Source organism: Sapajus apella, unplaced genomic scaffold, assembly GCF_009761245.1.
Source record: "Sapajus apella isolate SASKATOON/1434 unplaced genomic scaffold, GSC_monkey_1.0 scaffold17, whole genome shotgun sequence".
NCBI classification, from domain to species: domain Eukaryota; kingdom Metazoa; phylum Chordata; class Mammalia; order Primates; family Cebidae; genus Sapajus; species Sapajus apella.
Genome location: NW_022436957.1, coordinates 19943971 through 19968391, shown reverse-complemented (window position 1 = coordinate 19968391; position 24421 = coordinate 19943971). Strand labels below are relative to the sequence as shown.

At 39.7% G+C, this 24421-nt stretch overlaps 1 protein-coding gene across 15 annotated transcripts in view; it reads right to left on the bottom strand.

Moving 5' to 3' along the window:
• ZFX (zinc finger protein X-linked) overlaps window positions 1-24421 on the bottom strand; it is a 64685-nt gene that overhangs the window by 29761 nt on the left and 10503 nt on the right. For 9 of the 15 annotated variants that reach the window (XM_032286138.1, XM_032286141.1, XM_032286144.1 and 6 more), the window contains 3 exons: window positions 9343-9431; window positions 8401-8496; window positions 3610-4188 (listed from right to left, as the gene is read on the bottom strand). In XM_032286138.1, the coding sequence (XP_032142029.1) occupies window positions 3610-4188; window positions 8401-8496; window positions 9343-9403 (736 nt within the window). In that variant the 5' untranslated portion in view covers window positions 9404-9431. Of the gene's footprint in view, window positions 1-3609; window positions 4189-6977; window positions 7033-8400; window positions 8497-9342; window positions 9432-24421 lie in introns of those variants that run through there. The other 6 variants (XM_032286148.1, XM_032286146.1, XM_032286147.1 and 3 more) reach the window with 3 other exon arrangements.

The window sequence follows — 24421 nt, the reverse complement described above, 5'->3', positions numbered from 1 at the left end:
CTTTTACATTCTGTAAAATGCCTGGGAAGAGGCCTCATCCTTAACTGCCTTCCTGTCTCAGAGAAGGGGAGTCATTTTTCGTCACCTGCACTCACCTAATAGCCATCCCTACAGCCCTGGACACCACCCAGTCCCTTCCCCTTCTCTGGAACCTGCTCTATCTGTTAGCCCTTCCTTTCTTTATCTTCAGGCTCTCCCTGTCCAGGGATTTTTTTTCCTGTAAGTGTATAAACATGTTCAACTTACTTTTGCCATCCAGGCAACCATCAAAAGCTATACTCCCGCCTCTTCAGTCCCTTTGCTGACCAAAATGGCAATTTATCCAAACAGCTTCACCTAACTCTACTTTCACTAATTTCTCAATCCATCCTAGCTCATCTCTTCTATCTCCTCTTCACTAGCCCATGCCTTACTGAACCTACTCTAATTTAGATACCAATGATCTAAATGCCAAAAAAAAAAGCCTGCTTTCTCCTCAGTGGCTGATACTTGTGGAAACTTTTTATCCTTAACGGTGTTGAAAACACTTTTTCTCCTCCTTCTCTTCCCAAAACCTCATTTTACCTGTACTCTTTTCTGCCTACTTCTTAAATACCTAAAGGAGCCATACTTGACACTCATACTCTACAAGCATGCTCTGGAGACCACCATCCACTTCCATACATGATACTGCCTACATTCTTATTATCCTCAATTTATTCCTCTAGCCACAAACTCTCTCAAAAGCACCAAAGTCACATCTTTTCAACTGCCTAGAAAAAACATTCACCAGCAAGCACCTCAAACTGTAACAGGTCAAAAATCTTCCCCCTGCCCCCGCCCTTCCCCACCAAACCTAGTCCTCCTTTCAGGTAACGGCATGACCAGGCACCCAATCTCCCAAGGTAGAAAACTTAGGGTCATCCTTGAATTGCCTTTCTTCCTCACACCCCAGCCTCTTTCATCTATCATCAAATCTCATCCATTTTACTTCATAATCTCTTGAATGCAGCTACCTCTCTGTCCCCTTTACTATTAATGTACTTCATATCTTCATCTCATATGTGAATCATTTCAACAGTTCTCTACTACTAATCTCTCCCTGACTTAGTCTTACTCCACATACCAGGATTATTGTCCTAAAATAATTTCAAAATTGAAACGGGATACCATATTTTTCTCTACCAGACTGGCAAAAACTAAAAAGAAAAATAATACTCTGTATTGGTTAGAGTGTGGGGAAACGAACATTCCCATAAACTTGATGAGGGGAATATTAAAGCAAAATACCAAGGGAATTTAACCAAACTTGAAGCATAACCAAACTTGCAAATACGTATACCCTTTGATCTACCAATTCTATTTCCACGAATTTATTTTAAGGAATAAAACAGAATGTACACAAGATCTATAAGTATATCCTTAAGTTCCCATCAATATCAGCGAAGGCTAGAACCTTTTTTTTGTTTTTAACATACTATACTATTTGCCTGGAATGTCTTTCTGCCACCCATACCCTCCTACATCCTGTAAAACTAGAATTCATCCTTGATTTCAAAAGTCAGCTACTCCATCCGGTCTCCATGGCAGTTTAGTCACACCTCTGAATCACACTACAAACTTCTCTCCCACAGCAGATCATAAGCTCTCCAGGGATATGGTTTTATGTATGTATTTATTTAGCATGCCTCTGTATCTATGCTACCTACAACAATGTCTCACACATTAAGGGTCCAATAAACATGTGTTGAATAAAGGCATTTTCTTCCTCTTTCCACAAAGAATTCTTTTTCAAAATCTCAAGGAGTTTTCAAAGGAGTTTCAAAATCTCAAAGAAGTTTCCTAAAATGCTGGTGGACTTCAATATATTAATGCTATATTAAATTCCTGTATTAAAACAGGTATTCAAGCAAAGCAAATATTCTTGTAAATTTATAAATAGTCTAAATCCTTTATATTTGAAGTTTAATTCCTTAAGGCATAATAATTTCCATACTGGGTCAGAACCGTGGCCTAGCCAACCTAGAATTTTATCTCTGAAAGTGGTACCAACGAATATGTTGTAAGAAGATAACAGCTGTCCTTGTAGATGCTAAGATAAACATTTAAAGGTATGCTTCAAAATACTTTACTTTTCTCCAATAACCTAGTATGAATTCATCATACTTGATACCATGTTTTGGAATCATGCTTCATACTACGAAATCATGTTTCATACTCTTCATGTTATCTGTTATATAGTATTTTACATATTATATAAGTACATAAGTATTACATAAACAGTACTGTGTATCCATATTCAAGAAAATAAGTAGCAGCACAGTGTCTGACACCTGTAATCCCCGCACTTTAGGAGGTCGAGGCAGGCAGACTGCCTGAGCTCAGGGATTCGAGACCATGCTAGGCAACATGGCAAAACCCCATCTCTACTAAAAATACAAAAAATTAGCTGTACATGGTGGTATGCACCTACAATCCCAGCTACTCAGGAGGCCGAGGCACAAGAATCACCTGCACTCAGAGCGCAGACGTTGCAGTGAGCCAAGATCGTGCCACTGCACGTCAGCCTGGGCGACCGAGCAAGACTCTGTCTCCAAAACAAATAAACAAAAAGAATATAAGTAGCTTGGTTAGACTTCTTTTTTTCCCCCCAAGTTGAAGTCCTTTTAGGTTTCAAGAGGGTTCATTAATTCTAATAAAGGTTGATAAAAGCCTAATCACATCCTTCATGATTCCAAAGTTCAGTCGGTTCTATCCCTTTCAGCATTTTTGTTTTGTTTTGTTTTGAGGAGTCTTGCTCTGTCGTCCAGGCTGGAGCACAGTGGCACAATCTTGGCTCATTGCAACCTCTGTGTCCCAGGTTCAAGTGATTCTCCTACCTCAGCCTCCTGAGTAGCTGGGATTACAGGTGCCCGCCACCACACCCGGCTAATTTTTTTTATTTTTAGTAGAGACGGGGTTTCGCCACGTTGGCCAGGCTGATCTCAAACTCCTGACCTCAGGTGATCCACCTGCCTCGGCCTCCCAAAGTGCTGGGATTACAGGGGTGAGCCACCATGCCTGGCCTCAGCCTTTGTCTTTCTAAACTGAAGAAATCTCACTGTCCTCTTGTGTCTTTATATAGAAACAACTCTACTCTGCATCATTTCACTTTCTTTTTTTTTTTTTTTTTTTCCCTAAGACAAAGTCTCACTCTGTTATCCAGACTGGAGTACAATGGCATAATCTCGGCTTATTGCAACCTCCGCCTGCTGGGTTCAAGTGGTTGTCCTGCCTCCTGAATAGCTGGGACTACAGGCATATGCTACCACACCCGGCTAATTTTTGTATTTTTAGTAGAGATGGGGTTTCACCATGTTGGCCAGGCTGTTCTCGAACCCCTGGCCTCAGGTGATCCATCTACCTCAGCCTCCCAAAGTGCTGGGATTACAGGCGTGAGCCACCACACCTGGCCTTACTTAATTTTCAGTTATCTTGTAGCCTCCAAACTAAAACAACAATGTAGGTAGGTCTATGAGATTTACTTTAATTTTATATACATTTAAAATCAAGAAAATTTTACCCCTGATATAAATTAGGAAAGGCAGCCTTCGAAAACACCTTTGACAATCACTGTACCCCAAGACTTACAGGAAATCATAAGGTAGTCCTCGCAGTTGCCTTTGTCATCATCTTGCTGGTCCACAGGGATCCCATTGGCATCTATGACTGCTTCAGAGGCACAGTCTGCTACCAATACTTCTTCTGAAACTACGTCGGTGGTCAGAGGATCCGTGACAATTTCTGCTTCTACTACACTATCATGAACCACATGTTCAACATGTCCAACATGTCCAACATCAGACACATGTATAGATTCACTCGTCAAGACGTGTTCTGGCATAGACATTGAGGCTGAAGTAATGTCAGAAGCTAAAACATCATCTGGGACGGTGCAATGTGCTAAAGAAACTTCTTCAGTTACATCTGAGTCCAGCACTTGCTCAGGAATGATGACTGTTTCAGATACATCTGCTTCTTCCATGATATCTGGGCACTGAACATCTTCTATAACAACGTCCTCAATAACATCTTGGATTACAACCGAATCTGGGTCATCAGGAACAAAGTTATGCACAGTTATGTCTGAATCCACAACATCTGAAACAAAAACAGTTTCTTGTACTTCCACAACAATTTGATCACCATCCATGTGTGTACCATCAGCTCCTTAAAAAAATAAAAATTAAAATGACAAATTTCAGGTAAGTATGCATGACAACAATTAATGTAAATGATACTTAATTTCTACTGGGAAAACGGACTGGCTCCTCAGTTTTCTTAAACATTAACAAAGGTTAAAGAAATAAAGAGGGAATCTATTTTTGAATCATATTAGAAAGATGTTTTTAACACAAGAACTTTTCAATCATCCCAAATCAATGAATAGATTTTTTTTAATTAGGAGAACAAAGCAACTGAGGCAGTCACAGAAGAACTATATTCATGAAAGTAAAATTCTAGGCACACTAATAAAATCCATATACAGCCAGGTGCAATGGCTCACGCCTGTATTCTCAGCACTGGGAAGCCAAGATGGGCAGATGACTTGAAGCCAGGAGTTTGAGACCAGTCTGGGTAACATTGCGAAACCCCATCTCTATTAAAAATACAAAAATTAGCCCGGGTGTGGTGGTACAATCCTATCCCAGCTTCTTGGGAGGCTGAAGCAGGAGAATTGCTTAAACCCGGGAGGCGGAGGTTGCAGTGAGCTGAGGTGGTACTGCTGCACTCCAGCCTGGGTGACAAGAGCAAGACTCTGCTGAAAAGAAAAAAAAAAGTCCATATACATAGGTACTTAAGGGAAGATTATAAAAATTAAGTAACGCAACTTCAGGTGACAAATATACTGTTTTCCCTCGGTATATGTGTTTTACCTTTTTGCTCCACCTCCCTCTCCTCAACTCATATTTGTTCTTCTTTTCATCTCTCCTATGTGTTTTACTTTTACTTTTTTTCCTTTCTCCCTTCACATGCTTCCTTTTTTGCTCTGGTGCATTATACCACCAATATGCTCCATGTACAGCTACAGAAATTTAGCAATCATCCTCTGAATCTAGGACATACAAGGATCAGAGGATAAATTAAAAGAGGGACAAAAGGCCACAGTTGAGGAGGCTCTGGGGACAGATAGGATAAATACAAGTGCAGCTGTGCTGGGATGGTGGAGGGTGAGAGTAGTTGCAGCGGGAGCTGCCCCTACTTCAGCAGGGTACACTGCCTCCATCTAGCCTCCTTCCGTTCCCCTAGATACCAACTCCCAAGGCAGTCACATAGGAAACTCTAGTCAATTTTGCAGTTAAGGAATGAAGGTAGAGGATTCAATCAATTGAAGCCCAGTGAGATTAAATGACTTCACCAAGATCACACAGTTTGCACAGTGTATGGCGCTCAGAAAATATTATTCTGAATGAATGTCACAAATGGAAATAGAAATCATATATCCTTTCCAAAAATATAAGATAAAATAAACAAAATATCTTGGCTTCTGTTCTAGAGAAAAGTAAAGAAAGTTTTACAAAAGCCTTACCTAAATAGCTATTCAGCAGATTAGTGCCTCTGGTTGACTCAGACCAGGCTGCGTCCAACCAGGTACCTAACTCAATGACTATGTGTCACTGGACAGGCCCTTAGAGAAACACATAGCTTAATCAACAAACAAAAATGATCAGGCCCAGCACAGCAGCTCATGCCTGTATTACCAGCACTTTGAGAGGCCAAGTGATGTCAGGGATTCAAGACCAGCCTGGCTAACATGGTGAAACCCCATCTCTACTAAAAATATAAAAATTAGCCAAGCATGCTGGTACATGCCTATAATCCCAGCTACTCGGGGGGCTGAGGCAGGAGAATCGCTGGAACCCAGAAGGTGGAGGTTGCAGTGAGCCTCGACTACACCACTGCACTCTAGCCTGGGCAAGAGAGAGAGGCTCTACTTAAAAAAAAAAAAAAAAAAAAAAAAAAGAAAGAAAAGAAAAGAAAAACCAAAGGCTAAAGAATATTAAAAATTATAGAAAGTCAACTAATATCTATTTTAATTACATCTAGAAATAATAAAAAGAATATGTTCACTTTAGGCTAGGCGTGATGGCTCATGCCTATAATCCCAGCACTTTGGGAGGCTGAGGCAGGTGGATCACCTGAGGTGGGGAGTTCGAGACCAGCCTGACCAACATGGAGAAACCCTGTCTCTACTAAAAATACAAAATTAGCCGGGCATGGTGGCACATGCCTGTAATCCCAGCTACTTGGGAGCCTGAGGCAAGAGAATTGCTTGAACACGGGAGGCAGAGGTTGCAGTGAGCCGAGATCACGCCATTGCACTCCAGCCTGGGCAACAAGAGCAAAACTCTGTCTCAAAAAAAAAACAGAATATGTTCACTTTAATTTCAACAGAACTTTTACAAAATGCTAATATTTGTTTTCAATGTTATCATTAGGCAATAAATCACTAATTTCCATTTTACATACATAAAGATAAAAACATTTAGTGGCAAGAACACTGATTACAAAATGTAAATCAGCCGGGGATGGTGGCTCACGCCTGTAATGCCAGCACTGTGGGAGGCTGAGGCAGGCGGGTCACTTGAGGTCAGGAGTTCCATACCAGTTTGGCCAACATGGCAAAACTCTATCTCTACTAAAAATACAAAAATTAGCCATGCATGGTGATCTGCACCAGTAATCTCAGCTACTCGGGAGGCTGAGACAGGAGAATCACTTGAACCAGGGAGGCGGAGGTTGCAGTGAGCAGAGGTCGCAGTCACTGCACTCCAGTCTGGGCCACAGAGTTAAGACTCCATCTCAAAAGCAAAACAAAACAAAACCCATAATCTAAATCAGAGAGTACAGCAGGGTAGGAGACTTTATTAGTTTTGTGACCTTGGGCAAGTCATTCAACCTCTGAGTTTCAGTTTCCTCATCAGTAAAATGAGGACAGTAGGATCTGCCATGCATACCTCACAGGACTGTGGTGATGATCAAATGGGAATGTATGGGAAGTGTTCTGAAAAACTGTAATGAGAGGTTTCATTATTATTATGACATATGAAAACAGAGGCCCTGGCAGATTAAGTGACTTGCTCAAAGATAAATACCGTAAGTGTTATTAATCAAGACTAAAATGCAATACCCTTCAATCTACCACTTAGCCCATGACCTAGGCTTGCCTGTGGCGAGATTAAGTGAACAAACACTGCACATTTTTCTCCAAAGAGTTTAGTCCCTCCTTCAAGTATATTAATTATATTTCATGCTCCAAGAAAGAAAGAATTACAAACTTTATGTTTATCATTATCAAATTGAAATTGCCAAACCTGAGTTAAAAGACTATCCCAAGTTGTTAAGAAACAACACACACACATCCCCACTGGATTTAGAGACTAAAGAAAATTTTAAAATTTGGCCAAGCACAGTGGCTCACACCTGTAATCTCAGCACTACGGGAGGCCAAGGCGAGAGGATCACTTGAGTCCAGGAGTTCCAGACCAGCCTGGGCAACATAGTAAGACCCCCATCTCCACAAAATAAAATTAGCTGGGCTTGATAGCACACACCTGTAGTCCGAGCTACTTGGAAAGCTGAGATAGGAGGATCCCTTGAGCACAGGAGTTTGAGGTTACAATGAACTACGATCATGCCATCGTGCTCTAGCCTAGCCAATAGGGTGAGACCCTGTCTCTAGAAGAAAAATAAATTGATAATAAAAAGAAAATTTAAAAATTTTAAATCACTGACATTTAATTTCCTGATAAAGTTCATTGCTATTCCTTTAATATACTACAATCTGATCATTCACAGTCCAATGGAAAACTTATTAACATTTTATTTTTAATTAAGGGTAGCTACCTGGTGTTGACATAAAACCCTTTTATATTTTTTTTCCTTTTTTTTCTCTTTCAAGACAGAGTCTTGCTCTATCACCCAGACTGGAGTGCAGTGGCACGATCTCAGCTCACTGCAACATCTACCTCCTAGGTTCAAGCAATTCTCGTGCCTCAGCCTCCCAAGTAGCTGGGGTTACAGGTGTGCACCATCATGCCCAGCTAATTTTTTTGTATTTGTAGTAGAAACAGGGTTTCAGTATGTTGGCCAGGTTGGTCTTGAACTCCTGGCCTCAAGTGATCCACCCACTGTGGCCTCCCAAAGTGCCGGTATTACAGGCATGAGCCACCTCGTCTGGCCTCAAAACCCTTTTATATTATAAAACCAAGTATAGGCCAAGCGTGGTAGCTCACGCCTATAATCCCAATACTTACATAAGAAGCTGAGGCAGGCAGATCACATGAGCCCAGGGGTTCAAGACCAGACTAGGCAACATGGCAAAACCCCATCTCTACCCAAAAAAAAAAAAAAAAATTAGCCAGGCATTGTGGCACACACCTGTAGCCCTAGTTACTCGGGAAGCTGACCAGAAGATCACTTGAGCCTGGGAGGCAGAGGTTGCAGTGGGCCAAGATGGCGCCACTGTGCTCCAGCCTAGGTGACAGAACAAGACCCTATCTGAAAACTAACAAACAAAAAAAACCCAAAACACAAGTGTAATCACTTTGTAACATTATATAATTATAACCATGGGTAATCTGAAATACATTTTTTCTAATACTTTTTTTTTTCCCTATTTTTTAGAACTTTCTGAGTATAATTTTCCTTGTACACTCTGGGGAGTGAAGACTCCATCTTCCTGAAACAGAAGTCTCCTTTTGGGAACTTGTAAGAGAGAGGGTTATAAAAATAGGACAGTGTCAATGTGGGGGACCTTCTTTATCTGCTGGGTATTGGAGAACAGAGAAATGACAGGATCCACATGTTATTTTACAATGAGTACTCTGATCAGCAGGCTAGATAAGAGAGACTAAGGGTAAGAAAAATAATGCAAAAGTTATTTCAGACTAAGTATGAGACGATAGAGCCTGTCTATGTGGTAGGCACTAGGATGAAGAAGAGCAGATGTAAACAAAGAATATTTTTTCTTTTTCCTTTTTTAAACAAAGGTCCAAACAAAGCTAACAAGCAATACTTTTAAAGGGAGAACCAACAGGAATTCAGGACATAACTGGGTAAGATATTATCTTCATAACTGAAGATAAAACTAAGGCTTTGATATCACTGCTGTCACTGACAAGAATATGAGAGTTGGTTCTGAGGAGCCACCTCTTTGAGGAGGGTAATAATAATATGCTCACTGTAACATCTATGAATTTTGACAGGATAACAAGATAACCTAAGTGTGATTTATCAATGTTAGACTTCTAGCAATTTATTGATGTGATAACCAATTCCAAATCTGGTAGATGGGAAATGGAACAATTCAAGCAGTTATACCTGTTGCATCAAAAAATGAGTTTGGCTCTTGTGGTTGTAATTCAAGCCCATCTTCATCCATGGCCTTTAATTCTCATCAGTCACAGCTCCTAAATCAGGGGAAAAGGTAAACCAAAGCCATTAGTTTTTTAATATCATGTATTAAAATGTCACCATGATAGTTTCATTTCTGAGACACTCAAATTCTGTGAAAGATAAATGTGTATCAAAAATGTATCTATCTAATGTAAAAGAGAACTTAAGTGATTTACAATGGTATATGGGCATCTATATGACAAGGCAGGGCAGATAAATCAAACAAGTCAACTTTGCCTGGACTTCTTTTTAAGTTGAAGTAATCAATGTATTGCTTACGTCCATTAAGTGAGCGTATCTTGATGAATTCTGATACATACATAAACCTTTGTAATCACTACTCTGAACAAAATATAGAACATTTTTAGGACCCCAACACTCTTATCTCCTCAGTCTGTAACACCCCATGTTCCCAAAAGGGTAACCAGTTTTGTTAAGGTTCGACTTAAAACACATTGTGTAGCTTATTGTGGGAAATGTTTGTACAATTTTCATATTCTCTAAATTTAATTAGAGAATATGGAAATTCTCTACTAACTTCCAACCAGTGGATTGAACACAGCAAAAATTCAAAGTACATAACTGTAATAAACAACCTTTGGGATTCTGCCTAACCTCTCTTAACTAACCCTCATCTAAAGAAGTAAATTCCCACAGTGTATTTATACTCTCCTGGCCACAGTTGATTGGCACTAGCTATAAAGTGGTAAAAAGTAAGTTCATCTTTAAGCACAATAAAATCAAAGTCCTATCCCTGAGAATCAAAAACCATGAGCAAGAATCAGTCCCTTCCCCTTCCTCCCTCCCAGTGGCTGGAACATAAGAGTTGAGGAAAGTCATTTTGCAACTCTGGCTTAGACTAGTAAATAAAAAGAATCCTGTGAGTGCTTTGAGTAACAGAATAGAGTAAGCAGGGAGGGGAGACAGTTTTTTAGCTCCTGGTTCTAGATCTATATTGAGGTCCAGCTATAACCCTGCCTTCAATTTTTATAAGACATTCCAATGGCCTTAATTCTCCCTTTTCTACTTAAGTCAAAAACTTATGACAAAAAGAACCCTAACCAATGATTTTGGCTTTATCATTTTTTTGCTAATTGTATAAGTACTACATGCTTATTAAAATTTCAAATAACAGAAACACAAGTCATTTTTCTAAAGCTAGGTGACATCATTCCTCTGTTCAAAAATGTTTAATAACTCCCTGCTCCCTCTACATAAAGTTCAAACACCTGTGTCATCTTCTAAGTTCTAGCCCCAAACTACCTTCCCACTATCATCTCTCCTAACTTGCCTTCAAGCACTTCCCTCTACTACCCTTGGCATGTACATAAACACATGTTCCCCACCCACACACAGTTCAGCCAAACAAAAATAATGCTCAACATCCCCATAAAACCCCAACTTTATATTTGATTCAGGGTTCCTTCTACCTGGAACACCTTTCCCCCATTATCTCTGCTTTAATCTTTCCCCCTAAATCTCCTTCCCCACAAAAAAAGAGAAAGCTGGAAATAATTTCTCCCTCTGAAATTTCCACAGCACTCTATTCTTCTCTGACTGTACTGGTTTGTCATATTATGATTATTTATATATGTCTTATTTGCAGATACTAAATTACATATATATAGTCCTTAAAAAACATGGCATAGTAATAGAATATCCATTAAATGAAACTGAGAAAATTTACATTCATAAGAGGGATTCTCAACATATCAACTCTGAGATATATTCTATTCATTTTTAAGAGATAGCATGTTTCATGTTATTTATTCAGACTGTTTCAAATTAAAGTAAATGGGCTAGGTGCAGTGGTTCACACCTGTAATCCCAGCACTGTGGGAGATCGAGGTGGACGATCACCTGAGGTCAGGCATTGGAGACCAGCCTGGCCAACATGGCGAAACCCCTCCTCTACTAAAAAAACAAAAAAATTAGTGGGGCATGGTGGCACATGCCTGTGATCCCAGCTGCTCGGGAGGCAGAGGCAGGAGAATCGCATGAACCTGGGAGGTAGAGGTTGCAGTGAGCTGAGATTGTGCCACTGCACTCCAGCGTGGGTGACAGAGCAAAACCCTGTCTCAAAACAAACAAAAAAAAACTTCTAAACATTATGAAACACTATGACATTAAGCCAATTAAGAAGGCAATAAAGGGGATTCATTATAAGCCCTTAACCATACAAATTTCCCTACATAAACCCAATCCTCTACGAATTCTCAACCTGCAGAACAACTTTTCTTGACATTCATCCTCCTTGGCATTTCTATTATTAGAACTTAACAGACAATCAACTCCCTGATTTCTGAAGTGCTCTCTTTCCTCTATTGCTTTAAGTGACTTCTAGTTCTCTTTCCCCCTTCTTAACTGCTGGCTGCTCTGCCTCCCCTCACCCCTTACTACTGTTCTGCCCAGGGTTGTGTGCTCAACCCTCTCTTCTGCTTTTTCTTTATTCCCATGGTTTCAACTACTACTTCCACAACGAAGATTCCCAAAATCATCCTAACATGTCCAACAGACTATTGAATATTTTCATCTGGATAAACCCCAGCCTTCTCCTGATATGACCACTATGACCTTTTCCTTCTTCCCTCCTCATAAGTCAGATTGCCAGATCTTGTCAACTCTCAATTTCTCAAGAATCCAACCCCGTTTATTTACTTATTTATTTATTTATTTTGAGACAGAGTCTCACTCTGTCACCCAGGTTGCTAGAGTGCAATGGCATGATCTCAGCTCACTGCAACCTCTGCCCCCTGGGTTCATGTGATTTTCCTGCCTCAGCCTCCGGAGTAGCTGGGATTACAGGGGCCTGCCACTGCGCCCGGCTAATTTTTGCATTTTTAGTAGAGACGGGGTTTCACCATCTTGACCAGGCTGGTCTTGAACTCCTGATCTCATGATCCACCTGCCTTGGCCTCTCAGAGTGCTGGGATTTCAGGTGTGAGTCACCGTGCCTGGCCCCTTTCTTTTTTTTTTTTTTTTTTTTAAGTCCTAGTCACCATTCCCACTCAGCTTCATATTTCCTGATCCCAGGGGGATGAAAATAGCCTCTGGACTGGCCTTGTTCCTTTCTGTCACTCCCACGACAAATGACTAGAAGCCCTATTACACATAAGGGCTGGTGCCAAGTACTAAGGCATTTATGCAATCTGTGGGCAGATTAACCTTCCTGAAGCACTGCTTTGATCATAGCACTCCCCTGCTCTGAACACTTCAGCAGTTCTCCAATACTCAGGGGCTCTGCAATATTAACCCAAGCTACCATAACAGACTGATTTGCTTTCTTCCCACCCTTTTACATCATGTGCATTTCCTAACATATTCCGGCCTACATGGGGATGCCCACTCATCTCTTGACTTAAGTGAGCTGTAATTACTCAACAAACTATTGTTTTGCCTGGTCATTTTCCCTTCTGTCATTACAAAAATTCAAACATTCTAAATAGAGATGACTATACCTCAATCTCATAACCCCTCTCAAGTTAGAACTACTAATTCCCTTTGACAATCAGAATGAAACTGTGTTCTCAGAACAGAACCTACTCAGAGGAATTCTCAGATGTGATAAAGAGTGGAAGAAGGTGTGTGATAATGTAACTAGTAGTGTCCACGCCTCTGTAGTACAAACCAAGCCTAGAGATCAGTTGAATCTAAAGACAAATAAGCAGGATGGTTCAGAGAACCAAGAATCTCAGAATTTGGGTGAACAAGCACTAACATTTAGTGTTACTATCAAATGCCCTCAAAGTATTTCTGGGATTCTACTAACATCTCAAACTCAGCAAGATACTACTCCCTTGTCAGTTACAAGAACCATGATCCCAAAAATGCTTCTGAAATAATTTACAATGGAAAAACATCAGTTTTGGGGAACAGATTGTGAGGACAGAAACTTTAAATAAATAAAGAAAAGAAAAACGTATAGTTTTAAGGGAAATAATGGGCTGGGAGAACCCAGGAAATTCACAAAAATTTCCTTCCACTGTTTGAAATAAAACATTATCATCCTAGAAGAAGGTAATCATAAATAAAAAATATAATAAAGCAATAAAAGTTAACAGGTATAGCAATAGCATTTTCTCTATCTTAATTAGGGATCATGGATATAATTTATTTGTTTTATATCTTTTGATGCTTAGACACTTCCATGATCTCCCTCTTGGGCAAGTTAACAGGATTCTTACATATTCACTTTGCTTTTTGCAGCTAATATGCATACAAAAATCACTTTTCTGCTTTTGGTCTCTCAAAACCTCAATGCCTGTTAATTCTATGACTCGACTCTAATTCTTCTCACTAAGTCATGCTCAGACAACCGAATTTTATCATACATGGTAGAAGGAATTCTTACGCTGCAGGAAAGGCAAACAAAGGCAAATCTGTCTATAACAATTCTTCTTGGATGGAAATTAGAACTGGTGAAAACTTATATTTAAAGCCTAATTAATATCTTCTCTCTTAAGCTACATTTCTTTCCTAATTTTCCCCCCATGTTGTTCACTGTTAGCCATCATTTCTCCAAATATCTCATTTCAAATCTGGAGTCATAATTCACTTCTCTGACTACATCAGCCCTTAAATTCATCTCAAAGCCAGTAACTCTTAAATTTATCACTTCCTCTTTATCCTCACGGCTACCACTCTAACAAATTCTCCTCTTCTCACATGCAGACCATGTGGGCCCTTTCAATCCAAAGACTTGAGCCCTTATTGAACTCAAGAAAATTTCTTGTTTCTATACTTTGCTCCATTTTCTCCATTCATTCTAATTAGCATTTTTACTACAGGACATAAAAAGACTGCTAAATCTAGCTTCTATATCGCTTTAACTTTTCTCTCATATTTTCTATCTTTGTCTTTCTACTACATTCTCAGAGAATCCCTGAATTCTTTCTTCTAAGCTAGCTAATTTGATCTCCACCCCATCTACTGATTTTTTCTTTAAAAGATCATATTTTAATTCCAATAGTTTCTTTTCCATAGCAATCTCTTCTTTTTTTGGCGGACACAATATCTTCCTAAATCTCTCTGAGGATTTAAAGTTTATTCTGTACCCTATATAAACTGTCTCCTCTGGTGTTTCAACATTCAGTTAGTTGAATTTGGTGCCTCTCTTTCAAACTGCTGGTTTTCCTGATAAGCATAGTTCTTCCTGGTTGTCTATTCCTATTTGTAGATGAGAATCTAGACTAGAGTTACATTCTGATTGCTGGGGTGAACTTCTTCAGCCCAAGTAAGAATTCCTGTTTGCCCAACAATAAACTTAAATTCAGATCACAGGAGTCCTATATGGAATGAGTCCACAGGTGAGAAAGAAACCATGTAACCAGCCAGGTTCTCCTTTAATGGTGTAACAGTAACCCACTTCCACATGCTGGAGGTTCAATATCCTTCAGGATAGCTGCAAGCTACCTAAGCTACTGCCACTACCTTTCTTGCTATACGGCACTCACTTTAAAATTTCCTATGGACAAACAAGTAATTCAGAGCACTGAATTTCGGGCTTTATCCCAGCAGGAAAACCATTACAGGAACCTATACTAATAGGTAAATGCCTTAGCTTTCCACGGCTTTAATTATTTGGCTGTACTCATGGCTTGTTCTATCTCCAAGTGCCTCCCTGCTTCTGATGTTGGTGGTACCACAGGATGCCAATTCTTGGCTGGTCCTTCCTACTTTTTGAATAAGGCCACGGGTTCAGTAAGCTCTCTTGGGTTTTGCCACTAATTTACTTCCAGTTGCTGTATTCAATCAGAAATTCATCATATTCTGATTCATAAGCTGAGGTTTTCTTGTTTCTCTGTATTTTTATATTCATTGAGTATAGAAGGAAGAAAAAATAAATGTGTGTGTTCTCTAGTCTATGTTGAACTTGAAGTCATTATGAATTTTTATGTGCCACATAAAACAGCATGGAAATACATAAATATAGAAAGCAAAAGAACCTATGAGACAGTAATTTTAAAAAATCAATAGCAGTGGAAGGTTACAACAACTATCAACACTTAATATATCAAATTATCTAAAAGGAAAGAGAAAATGTGTATAATCAATATTAATCTAATAGCTGTAATTCAAATTCCATTCTCTAAGAAAAGAATATTTTCTTTTCAAACAGTCCTGCCCACTCACTGTCAAGAAGAGGAAAAGAAAATATCTGCTGTTGTAAATAGAGCCCCATCCTTCCTTGCCCTGTCCCGTTTGGAACTTTTGTAGGCTTTGCTCAAAAATTCAAGGCCAAGTTTTCGTATTAGTTTTTCCGTAAAACCATGTTGAGCCAATCAGTAATTCAAGGTTTTGTTTGTTTAAAGTCTAAGAGTCCAAACTTTCACAATCTATTAAAACTTGGCCCTAAAATGATAAACCTTCTTAAAGCCTTATTTTCTCAAAGCCCCTATTCCTGCTTAGATTAAGAGTTGACGCAATACTCTCTGAACTTAGTTGCACCAAAGAGCTACGAACACTACACTGTTTTAAATGCTTTTAAGACTTAGCTTGATGTTAGGAAATGCACACACTTTTTTTTTTTTTTTTTTGAGACGGAGTTTTGCTCTTGTTACCCAGGCTGGAGTGCAATGGCGCGATCTCGGCTCACCGCAACCTCCGCCTCCTGGGTTCAGGCAATTCTCCTGCCTCAGCCTCCTTAGTAGCTAGGATTACAGGCACGTGCCACCATGCCCAGCTGATTTTTTGTATTTTTTTAGTAGAGACGGGGTTTCACCATGTTGACCAGGATGGTCTCGATCTCTTGACCTCGTGATCCACCCGCCTCGGCCTCCCAAAGTGCTGGGATTACAGGCTTGAGCCACCGCGCCCGGCCAGGAAATGTACACACTTTCTAACTAGTTTTCAGATGTTTAGCACAGTACAGCCTCCTTAATAAGGTATTGCCATTTAATGCATTAAATAATTAAGCAATATCCATTTTCATTACCTAACATTCTACCATATAGCACATACCGTAATGGAATGAGTAAAACAACTAAACTATTTGGATCACTCTTATTTCATAGTGAAAAACTTTTAAAATAGCTCATTAACTTTTGCTGAAATTCTGAAAAAGAAATTATATTCACATTTCCTCTACTGAAGTATTCTACCTTTAGCTGCAGACTTAGCTAGAAGCAGTGTGAGAAACATTTGATGTAATCAAAGGATGAAGACAGTATTTTGACATAGTATTAAGTGGAGATTTAGACACTGTACATGGATTAAATGAAATAAAACCATCCTAGGTAAAATTTTTAAAAGGTTAATTGCAGTCAAATGCAGTATATGATGAAGAAAGATTGGTATCAGAAACTGTTATTCTTACATGTTTCCTTTTTCTTGCACCTGCTACTTTTCCCAAAATTGGGCATTTAATTTATCTCTGAACTAGTCATCAACATAGCTGTTAACTTAGCAAGTACATTTCTTTTCAAACCCCTTCTCAATGAGCAATATATCTCCATGTATTAGAAAATCTTTCTGGCCAGGTGCAGTGGTTGACGCCTATAATCAGCACTTTGGGGGGGCCAAGGCGGGCAGATCATGAGGTCAGATCGAGACCATCCTGGCCAACATGGTGAAACCCCGTCTCTGCTAAAATACAAAAATTAGCCAGACGTGGTGGTGCACGCCTGTAGTCCCAGCTACTCAGGAGGCTGAGACAGGGGAATCACTTGAACCCAGGAGGTGGAGGTTGCACTGAACCAAGATCACGCCACTGTACGCCTGGCGACAGAGTGAGACTCCATCTCAAAAAAAAAAAAAAGAAACGAAAATCTTTCTGATACCATATTAGGATTCAGGGTTTTTTTTAAATTAGTGCATTATCGCTTTCATGCTACTTTATTCAAGCTAACTAAGTGCTTTCCTTCATTTTGTGATAACCAGTTGTAAAAAATCACACCTTGCAGTTTTTAAAACATTCTAAATATTCTTAAACTATGAACTTTCTTAACATAATTGCCTTGTCAACTCTCTTGTCACTGATAACCACCTCTGTAGCCTTGACTAATACTGACCATACTCCATCTCACCTACATGAATGCATACTTACTATTATTGCTTTTCCTAAATACATTACTTTGGGCCTCTGAGGTTCTGTAAACTTAGTGTTAACACTAACAATATTCTCTGTACACCTTAAACACTGGCAAGAATATAACATTGGGCCTTTCAACAACTAAAACAAATGCTTTAAAAGGACAGTTCCAGAGTTTTGAGGTATTTTTATGTTGATCTTTTGCTAATGCAATTAGCAATGTGTTTTGCACATGGAATTTAATAAATCCTTTAATCATTAAAAAAATAATAAAAGAACAAGCTGGACAATGCAGCAGCAGGTTTGCAATACACCTGCTTCTCAAAGACCAACAATGCGCATGCTCCAGATTCAGTATCAGCAAGCATTAATTTCATGACCATTCTCTGGAGCAAAGCTAGGGAGTCAGCTAATTTTTACCCAAAAAAAATCTCCAAACCAAGGTTTTTCCAGGGGTGTGGGAAGACAATAAAATACTAGATAATAACCTAAAAGAGAGGAAGAAACTGGGGGAAAGCACAAACATATATAATTTGAGATAAGAAAAAAAAACCAACACAGATATTGAAATAAGGAAAACAACTTGTAAGAAAATGGCCTAGATTTCTACAACAGCACAATGAGGGAAAATGTAAATTATCAGCATTAACTCAATAAAAGAAAGAAAACCCAATCAACATAAATTTTTTTTTAAAGGTGGGGCCTGAGCACAGTAGTTCACACCTGTAATCCCAGTGTTTTGGGAGGCCAAGGCAGGGATCACTTGCGGCCAGGAGTTCAAGACTACCCTGGGCAAAATAGCTAGACTCCATCTTGACAAAAAAATTTAAAAATTAGCTAAGCGGCCAGGCACAGTGGCTCATGCCTGTAATCCCAGCACTTTGGGAGGACGAGGTGGGTGGATTACCTGAGGTCAGGAGTTCGAGACCAGCCTGGCCACCATAGTGAAACCCCATCTCTACTAAAAACAAACAAAAAAATTAGTCAGGCATGGTAGCTCACACCTGTAGTCTCAGCTACTCAGGAGGCTTAGGCACAAGAATCACCTGAATCCAAAAGGCAGAGGTTGCAGTGAGCCGAAATCAAGCCACTTACTCCAGCCTGGACAAGAGAGACTCGGTCTCAAAAAAAAAAAAAAAAATTAGCTAGGCATGGTGGTGGTGCATGTCTATAGTCCTAGCTACTCAGAAGGCTGAAGTGGGAGGATCACTTGAGCCCAAGAGTTCAACGCTAGAGTGAGCTATGATTGTCCCACTGCACTCTGGTCAGGGCAACAGGGTGAGACCCTGTGTTTTTTAAAAACAAAAAGAGAAAAGTTGTCTAACGTTACCCCTTTCAAAAAGCTCCAGTCTTTCCCCAAAGCTTTTTTTTTTTTAATAGAGACCAAGTCTCACTATGTTGCCCAGCTGGTCTTGAACTCCTGAGCTCAAGTGATCCTCCCACCTCAGCCTCCTGAAGTGCTAGGATTACAGGCATGAGCCCCATACCCTGCCTTTCACCAAAACTATCTGAATTGAGGAAAAAAGCTTTCTCAACTCCTTTTATAACACTAATTTATCATTTAAAACAAAATCTAACCAAAATAATTCAAGCAAACTACAAACTTGGTTAATTATGAATCCCAAGTCAAGTATCTGCAAATGTGATCCATGACGTAAAAAAAGCAGCACACATCCACACACACGTATGTACACAGACATATACACACACAGACCTTGGCACAGTATGGGTACTCTAGAATTCAAGGATGGAGCAAATAATGGCCCAAATTAATGGGTCAAAAAAGAAACCCCCTGATAGTCTCAACAGATGCTGAAAAGTTGAAACTGAACATCTACTTTTGATTTAAAGCAAACTTTTGAGGCAAATTGGGATAGATATTTTAACAGTTAAAAAATACCATAAAGGCTGTTTGCGGTGGCTCACACCCATAATTCGAGGACTCTGGGAGGCCAAGGCAGGCGGATCACCTGAAGTCAGAAGTTTGAGACCAACCTGACCAACATAGAGAAATCCCGTCTCTACTAAAAATACAAAAATTAGCTGGGCATGGTGGCACATGCCTGTAATCCCAACTACTCAGGAGGCTGAGGCAGGAGAATCTCTTGAACCCAGGAGGTGGAGGTTGTAGTGAGCCAAGATCGCCCCACTGCACTCCAGCCTGGGCAACAAGAGCAAAACTCCGTCTCAAAAAGAAACAATAGGAATGAAGGGCAGATACATGCTAAAACATGGATGACCTGGAAAACAATATGTTAAGTGAAAGAAGCCAGATACAAAAGACCACGTTATAGGATTCCATTTATATAAAACGTCAAGAACAAGCAAATCCACACAGACAGAAGGTAGATTAGTGGTTGCTAGGGAATGAAGGGAGAGGGGAGAGGAGAGTGATTACCAGTAGGTATAGGGTTTCTTTTTGGGGTGATGAAAATGTTCTAGTTAGTGGTGATAGTCACAGAACTCCAAATCTACTAAAAAAAAAAAAAAAAACACTGAAATGTACATTTTAAAGGGTAGATTTGATTAACAACTTTATCTCAACAAAGCTGTTTAAAAAATACTCAAGTATATGCAATCTTAAACCAGTTCATATCAGAACATGTGTTTTGAGATATGAGAATGATGTCAGTTATCACTTTGTAACAAAAAGACATCTACTAAACCTAAGGTAAAACATTATTAGAAGCCAAGTATTCCCTCTCAAGTCAAAATTAAGACAAGAATGCCCATTTACACTATTATTATAGGATTGTATGACAACTGCCAGTGAGTGCAATTAGGTAAGATGATGAAATACAAGATACAATTGTTATTTAAGGGAAATTAAATTATTTGTATATGCTATACCTAGGAAATCCAAAAGAATCAACTGAAAAACCATTATCAGTATTAATTCATAAGGTGTGCTAGTACAAAATTAATACCCTTGAAGACAAAAGCTTTCTTATGTAACACTTAAGAATGAAAAATCCCACTGATAAGAGTAATTAAAAACTCTACTGTGGCTCATGCCTGTAATCCCAGTACTTCGTGAGGCCAGGGAGGGCAGATCACGAGGTCAGGAGATTGAGACCATCTGGCCAACATGGTGAAACCCCATCTTTACCAAAATACAAAAAATCAGCCGGACATGGTGGTGGGCACCTGTAATCCCAGCTAGCTACTTGGGAGGGTGAGGCAGGAGAATCATTTGAACCCAGGAGGCAGAGATTGCAGTGAGCCGATATTGCGCCACTGCACTCCAGCCTGGTGACAGACCGAGATTCTGTATCAAAAAAAAAAAAAAAAAAAACACCACTGTACTGTGTGGGATTTTTTTTAAGACAAATAGAGAAAGCAATCTTGCTCTTGAATATGTTAGATTAGGGCTGGGCGCAGTGGCTCAAGGCTATAATCCCAGCACTTTGGGAGGTTGAGGCAGGCAGATCACTTGAAGTCAGGAGTTCGAGACCAGCCTGGCCAATGTGGTAAAACCCTGTCTCTACTAAAGATACAAAAATAGCCAGGCATGGTGGCACACACCGATAATCCCAGCTACTCAGGAGGCTAAGGCAGAAGAATCACTTGAACCCAGAAGGCAGAGGTTGCAGCGAGCCAAGTTTGTGCCACTGCACTCCAGCCTGGGGGACAGAGGAAGACTGTCTCAAATAATAATAATAAAAAAAAGATATGTTAGATTAGTAGTATCAATTCTTCCTTAATTAACCTCTCTACATTCAATCAAAATCTCAATACACCTTTCTTTAAATCAGCTGATCTTGTATATGTAGGTCAGCTTTTGGGCTCTATCCTGTGCCACTGGTCAATCTGGCTTTGTGCCCACTATTTTAATCACTGTAGCTTTATACTAAGTGTTGATATATATATGTTAGTGTAAGTCTTCCAACTTTTTCTCAAGATTGGCTTTGCCATTCTTGGCCCTGTGCCTTTCCACATAAATTTGAGAACTAGTCTACCCAAAAGAAAAAAAAAGCAGCAGCTGCAGCAGCAACAGCGCTACTGAGATATTTACTGCGATTGCCATGAATTTCTATATATATCAATTTAGGGAGAACTGACATCTTTACAATACTGACACTTCCAATCCAATGAACATGGTTATCTGTTTCCATTAATTTAGGTCTCCTTTCATTTCTCTTAGTAAGGTTTTTACTGAAAGTCTTGGTATGCTTTGTTGGATTTATTTCAAGGTATCAGATGTTCTTTGACCTTATTATAAATTATATTAGTTTTCAAATTTGATTTTCAAATTGTTTGTTGCTGGTATAGAGAAAGAGTTGACTTCTGCATCTCAATGTTCCCCCACTATAATATAATAAAATTAGAAATAAATGTTACAGAGGTAACAGTAATACAAAAAAAAAAAAAAATCCTGGAAATACAAAGTCCTAAATAATTTTAATGGGGAACAGGAAAACTATGGAAATCACAACATATTTAGAACTAAATAATAACAAAAACCAATTCATGTCAAAAATCATAGCATCCAGGGATACAGAGAGGCTGGTTAACAGATACAAAATTACACCCAAATAGGGGGAGTAAGTTTTAGTGTTCCATAGCACTGTAGGGTGATTACAGTTAAAAGTAATTTATTATGTATTTTCAAATATCTAGAAGAGAGGATTTTGAATGTTCACAACACAAAAAAATGGCAAATGCTGAGGTGACAGATATGCTAATTACCCTCATTTGACCATTACACATTGTATACATGTATCATAATCACTCTACCCCATAAATATGTACAATTACATTTCAGCTGGGCGCAGTGGCTCATGCCTGTAATCCCAGCACTTTGGGAGGCCAAGCTGGGCAGATCACCTGTGGTCAGGAGTTCGAGACCAGCCTGGCTAACACAGTGAAACCCCATTTCTACTAAAAATATAAAAATTAGCCAGGTGTGCTAGTGCACATCTGTAATCCCAGCTACTACTCAAGAGGCTGAGGCAAGAGAATTGCTTGAACCCGGGAGGCAAAGGCTGCAGTGAGCCAAGATCACACCACTGCAAACCAGCCTGGGCAACTGAGCAAGACTCCCTCTCAAAAAAAAAAAAAAAAAAAAATTATATTTCAATTTTTTTAAAGAGCATTCAATTATAGCCTAGAGAAAACGTTTTGGTTTTTACTGTATATATTATAAAAAAAGATTAAATATGAATGAGCTAAGCCTCTAACTTAAATTTTTAAACGTCACAATGAATGCAAATAAAGCATAAGGAAAATATTAATAGGAACAGAAATAGGAACAATAAAAGTAACTATGTTAAAAGTCTAATAATAAAGGGAGTTACTGGCAATACTGATCAGAAAAAAGGGAACAAAATTAGGTTTTTAAAAGTCATGAGGGAAATCTGTATTTTATAATAATGCATTTGAAATTTAATATTTTTCTAAAAAATTGTTCATTTTGTTTAAATGACCAAAAAACCTCAAGAAGAGCTAAAAAAAAAAAAAAACTTATCATTATAAAAGAAACAACCAGCAAATCAGAAACCACAAATTTACACACAGAAGACACCAAGCATAAATAATTTCACATATGGATTCTTACTTTTAAGAAACAGATCGTCGCAGGGCGAGGTGACTGACGCCTGTAATTCCAGCACTTTGGGAGGCCATGGCAGGCAGGTCGCCTGAAGTCAGAAGTTTGAGACCAGCCTGACCAACATGGTGAAACCCATCTCTACTAAAAATATAAAAATTAGCCAGGCATGGTGGCGGACACCTGTAGTCCCAGCTACTCAAGAGTCTGAGGCAGGAGAATTACTTGAACCTGAGAGGCAGAGGTTGCAGTGAGCCGAGATCGTGCCACTGCACTCCAGCGTGGGCGACAAAGAGACTCTGTCTCCAAAAACAGAGAAACAGATTGTCTTTATTAAATAGCAACTGTTTAAAAAAAAAAAAAAAAAAAGAAATACTCCCCAATTCATCTTATGAGGTTGACACGACCTTGTTATCCAAACAAGATTACATAAAAAAGGAAAAGTACATGGCAATAACAAAGAGATGCAAACATCCAGGAATCCAAAAATAGTTTAAAATAAAAAATCTAGGACCCACACTGTAGCTCACACCTATAATAACAGTTCTTTTGGAGGCCCAGGCAGGGCAATTGCTTGAGACCAGGAGTTCAAGACCAGCCTGTGCAACATGGCAAGACCCTGTCTCCACAAAAAAAATTTTTTTTTTTTTTTTTTTTTTTTTTTTGAGACGGAGCTTCGCTCTTGTTACCCAGGCTGGAGTGCAATGGCGCGATCTCGGCTCACCGCAACCTCCGCCTCCCAGGTTCAGGCAATTCTCCTGCCTCAGCCTCCTGAGTCGCTGGGATTACAGGCACGTGCCACCATGCCCAGCTAATTTTTTGTAGTTTTAGTAGAGACGGGGTTTCACCATGTTGACCAGGATGGTCTTGATCTCTTGACCTCGTGATCCACCCGCCTCGGCCTCCCAAAGTGCTGGGATTACAGGCGTGAGCCACTGCGCCCGGCTACAAAAAAATTTTAAAATCAACTCAGCATGGTGGCACATGCCTATGGTCCCAGCTACTCGGGAGGCTGAGGTGGGAGGATGGCTTGAGCCTAGAAGGTCAAGACTGCAGTGAGCCGTACACTCCTACCTCGGCAACAGAGCAAGATTCCATCTCAAAATGAAAAAAATAAATAAATAAAACTGCTGGGCGTGGTGGCTCACGCCTGTAATCTCAGCACTTTGGGAGGCCAAGGCAGGCGGATCACCTGAGGTCAGGAGTTCAAGACCAGCCTGGCCAACATGGTGAAACCCCATCTCTACTAAAACTACAAAAAATTAGCTGGGCATGGTGGCGCATGCCTGTAATCCCAGCTACTCAGGAGGCTGAGGCAGAAGAATTGCCTGAACCCAGGAGGCGGAGGTTGCGGTGAGCCGAGATCGCGCCATTGCACTCCAGCCTGGGTAACAAGAGCGAAACTCCGTCTCAAAAAAAAAAAAAAA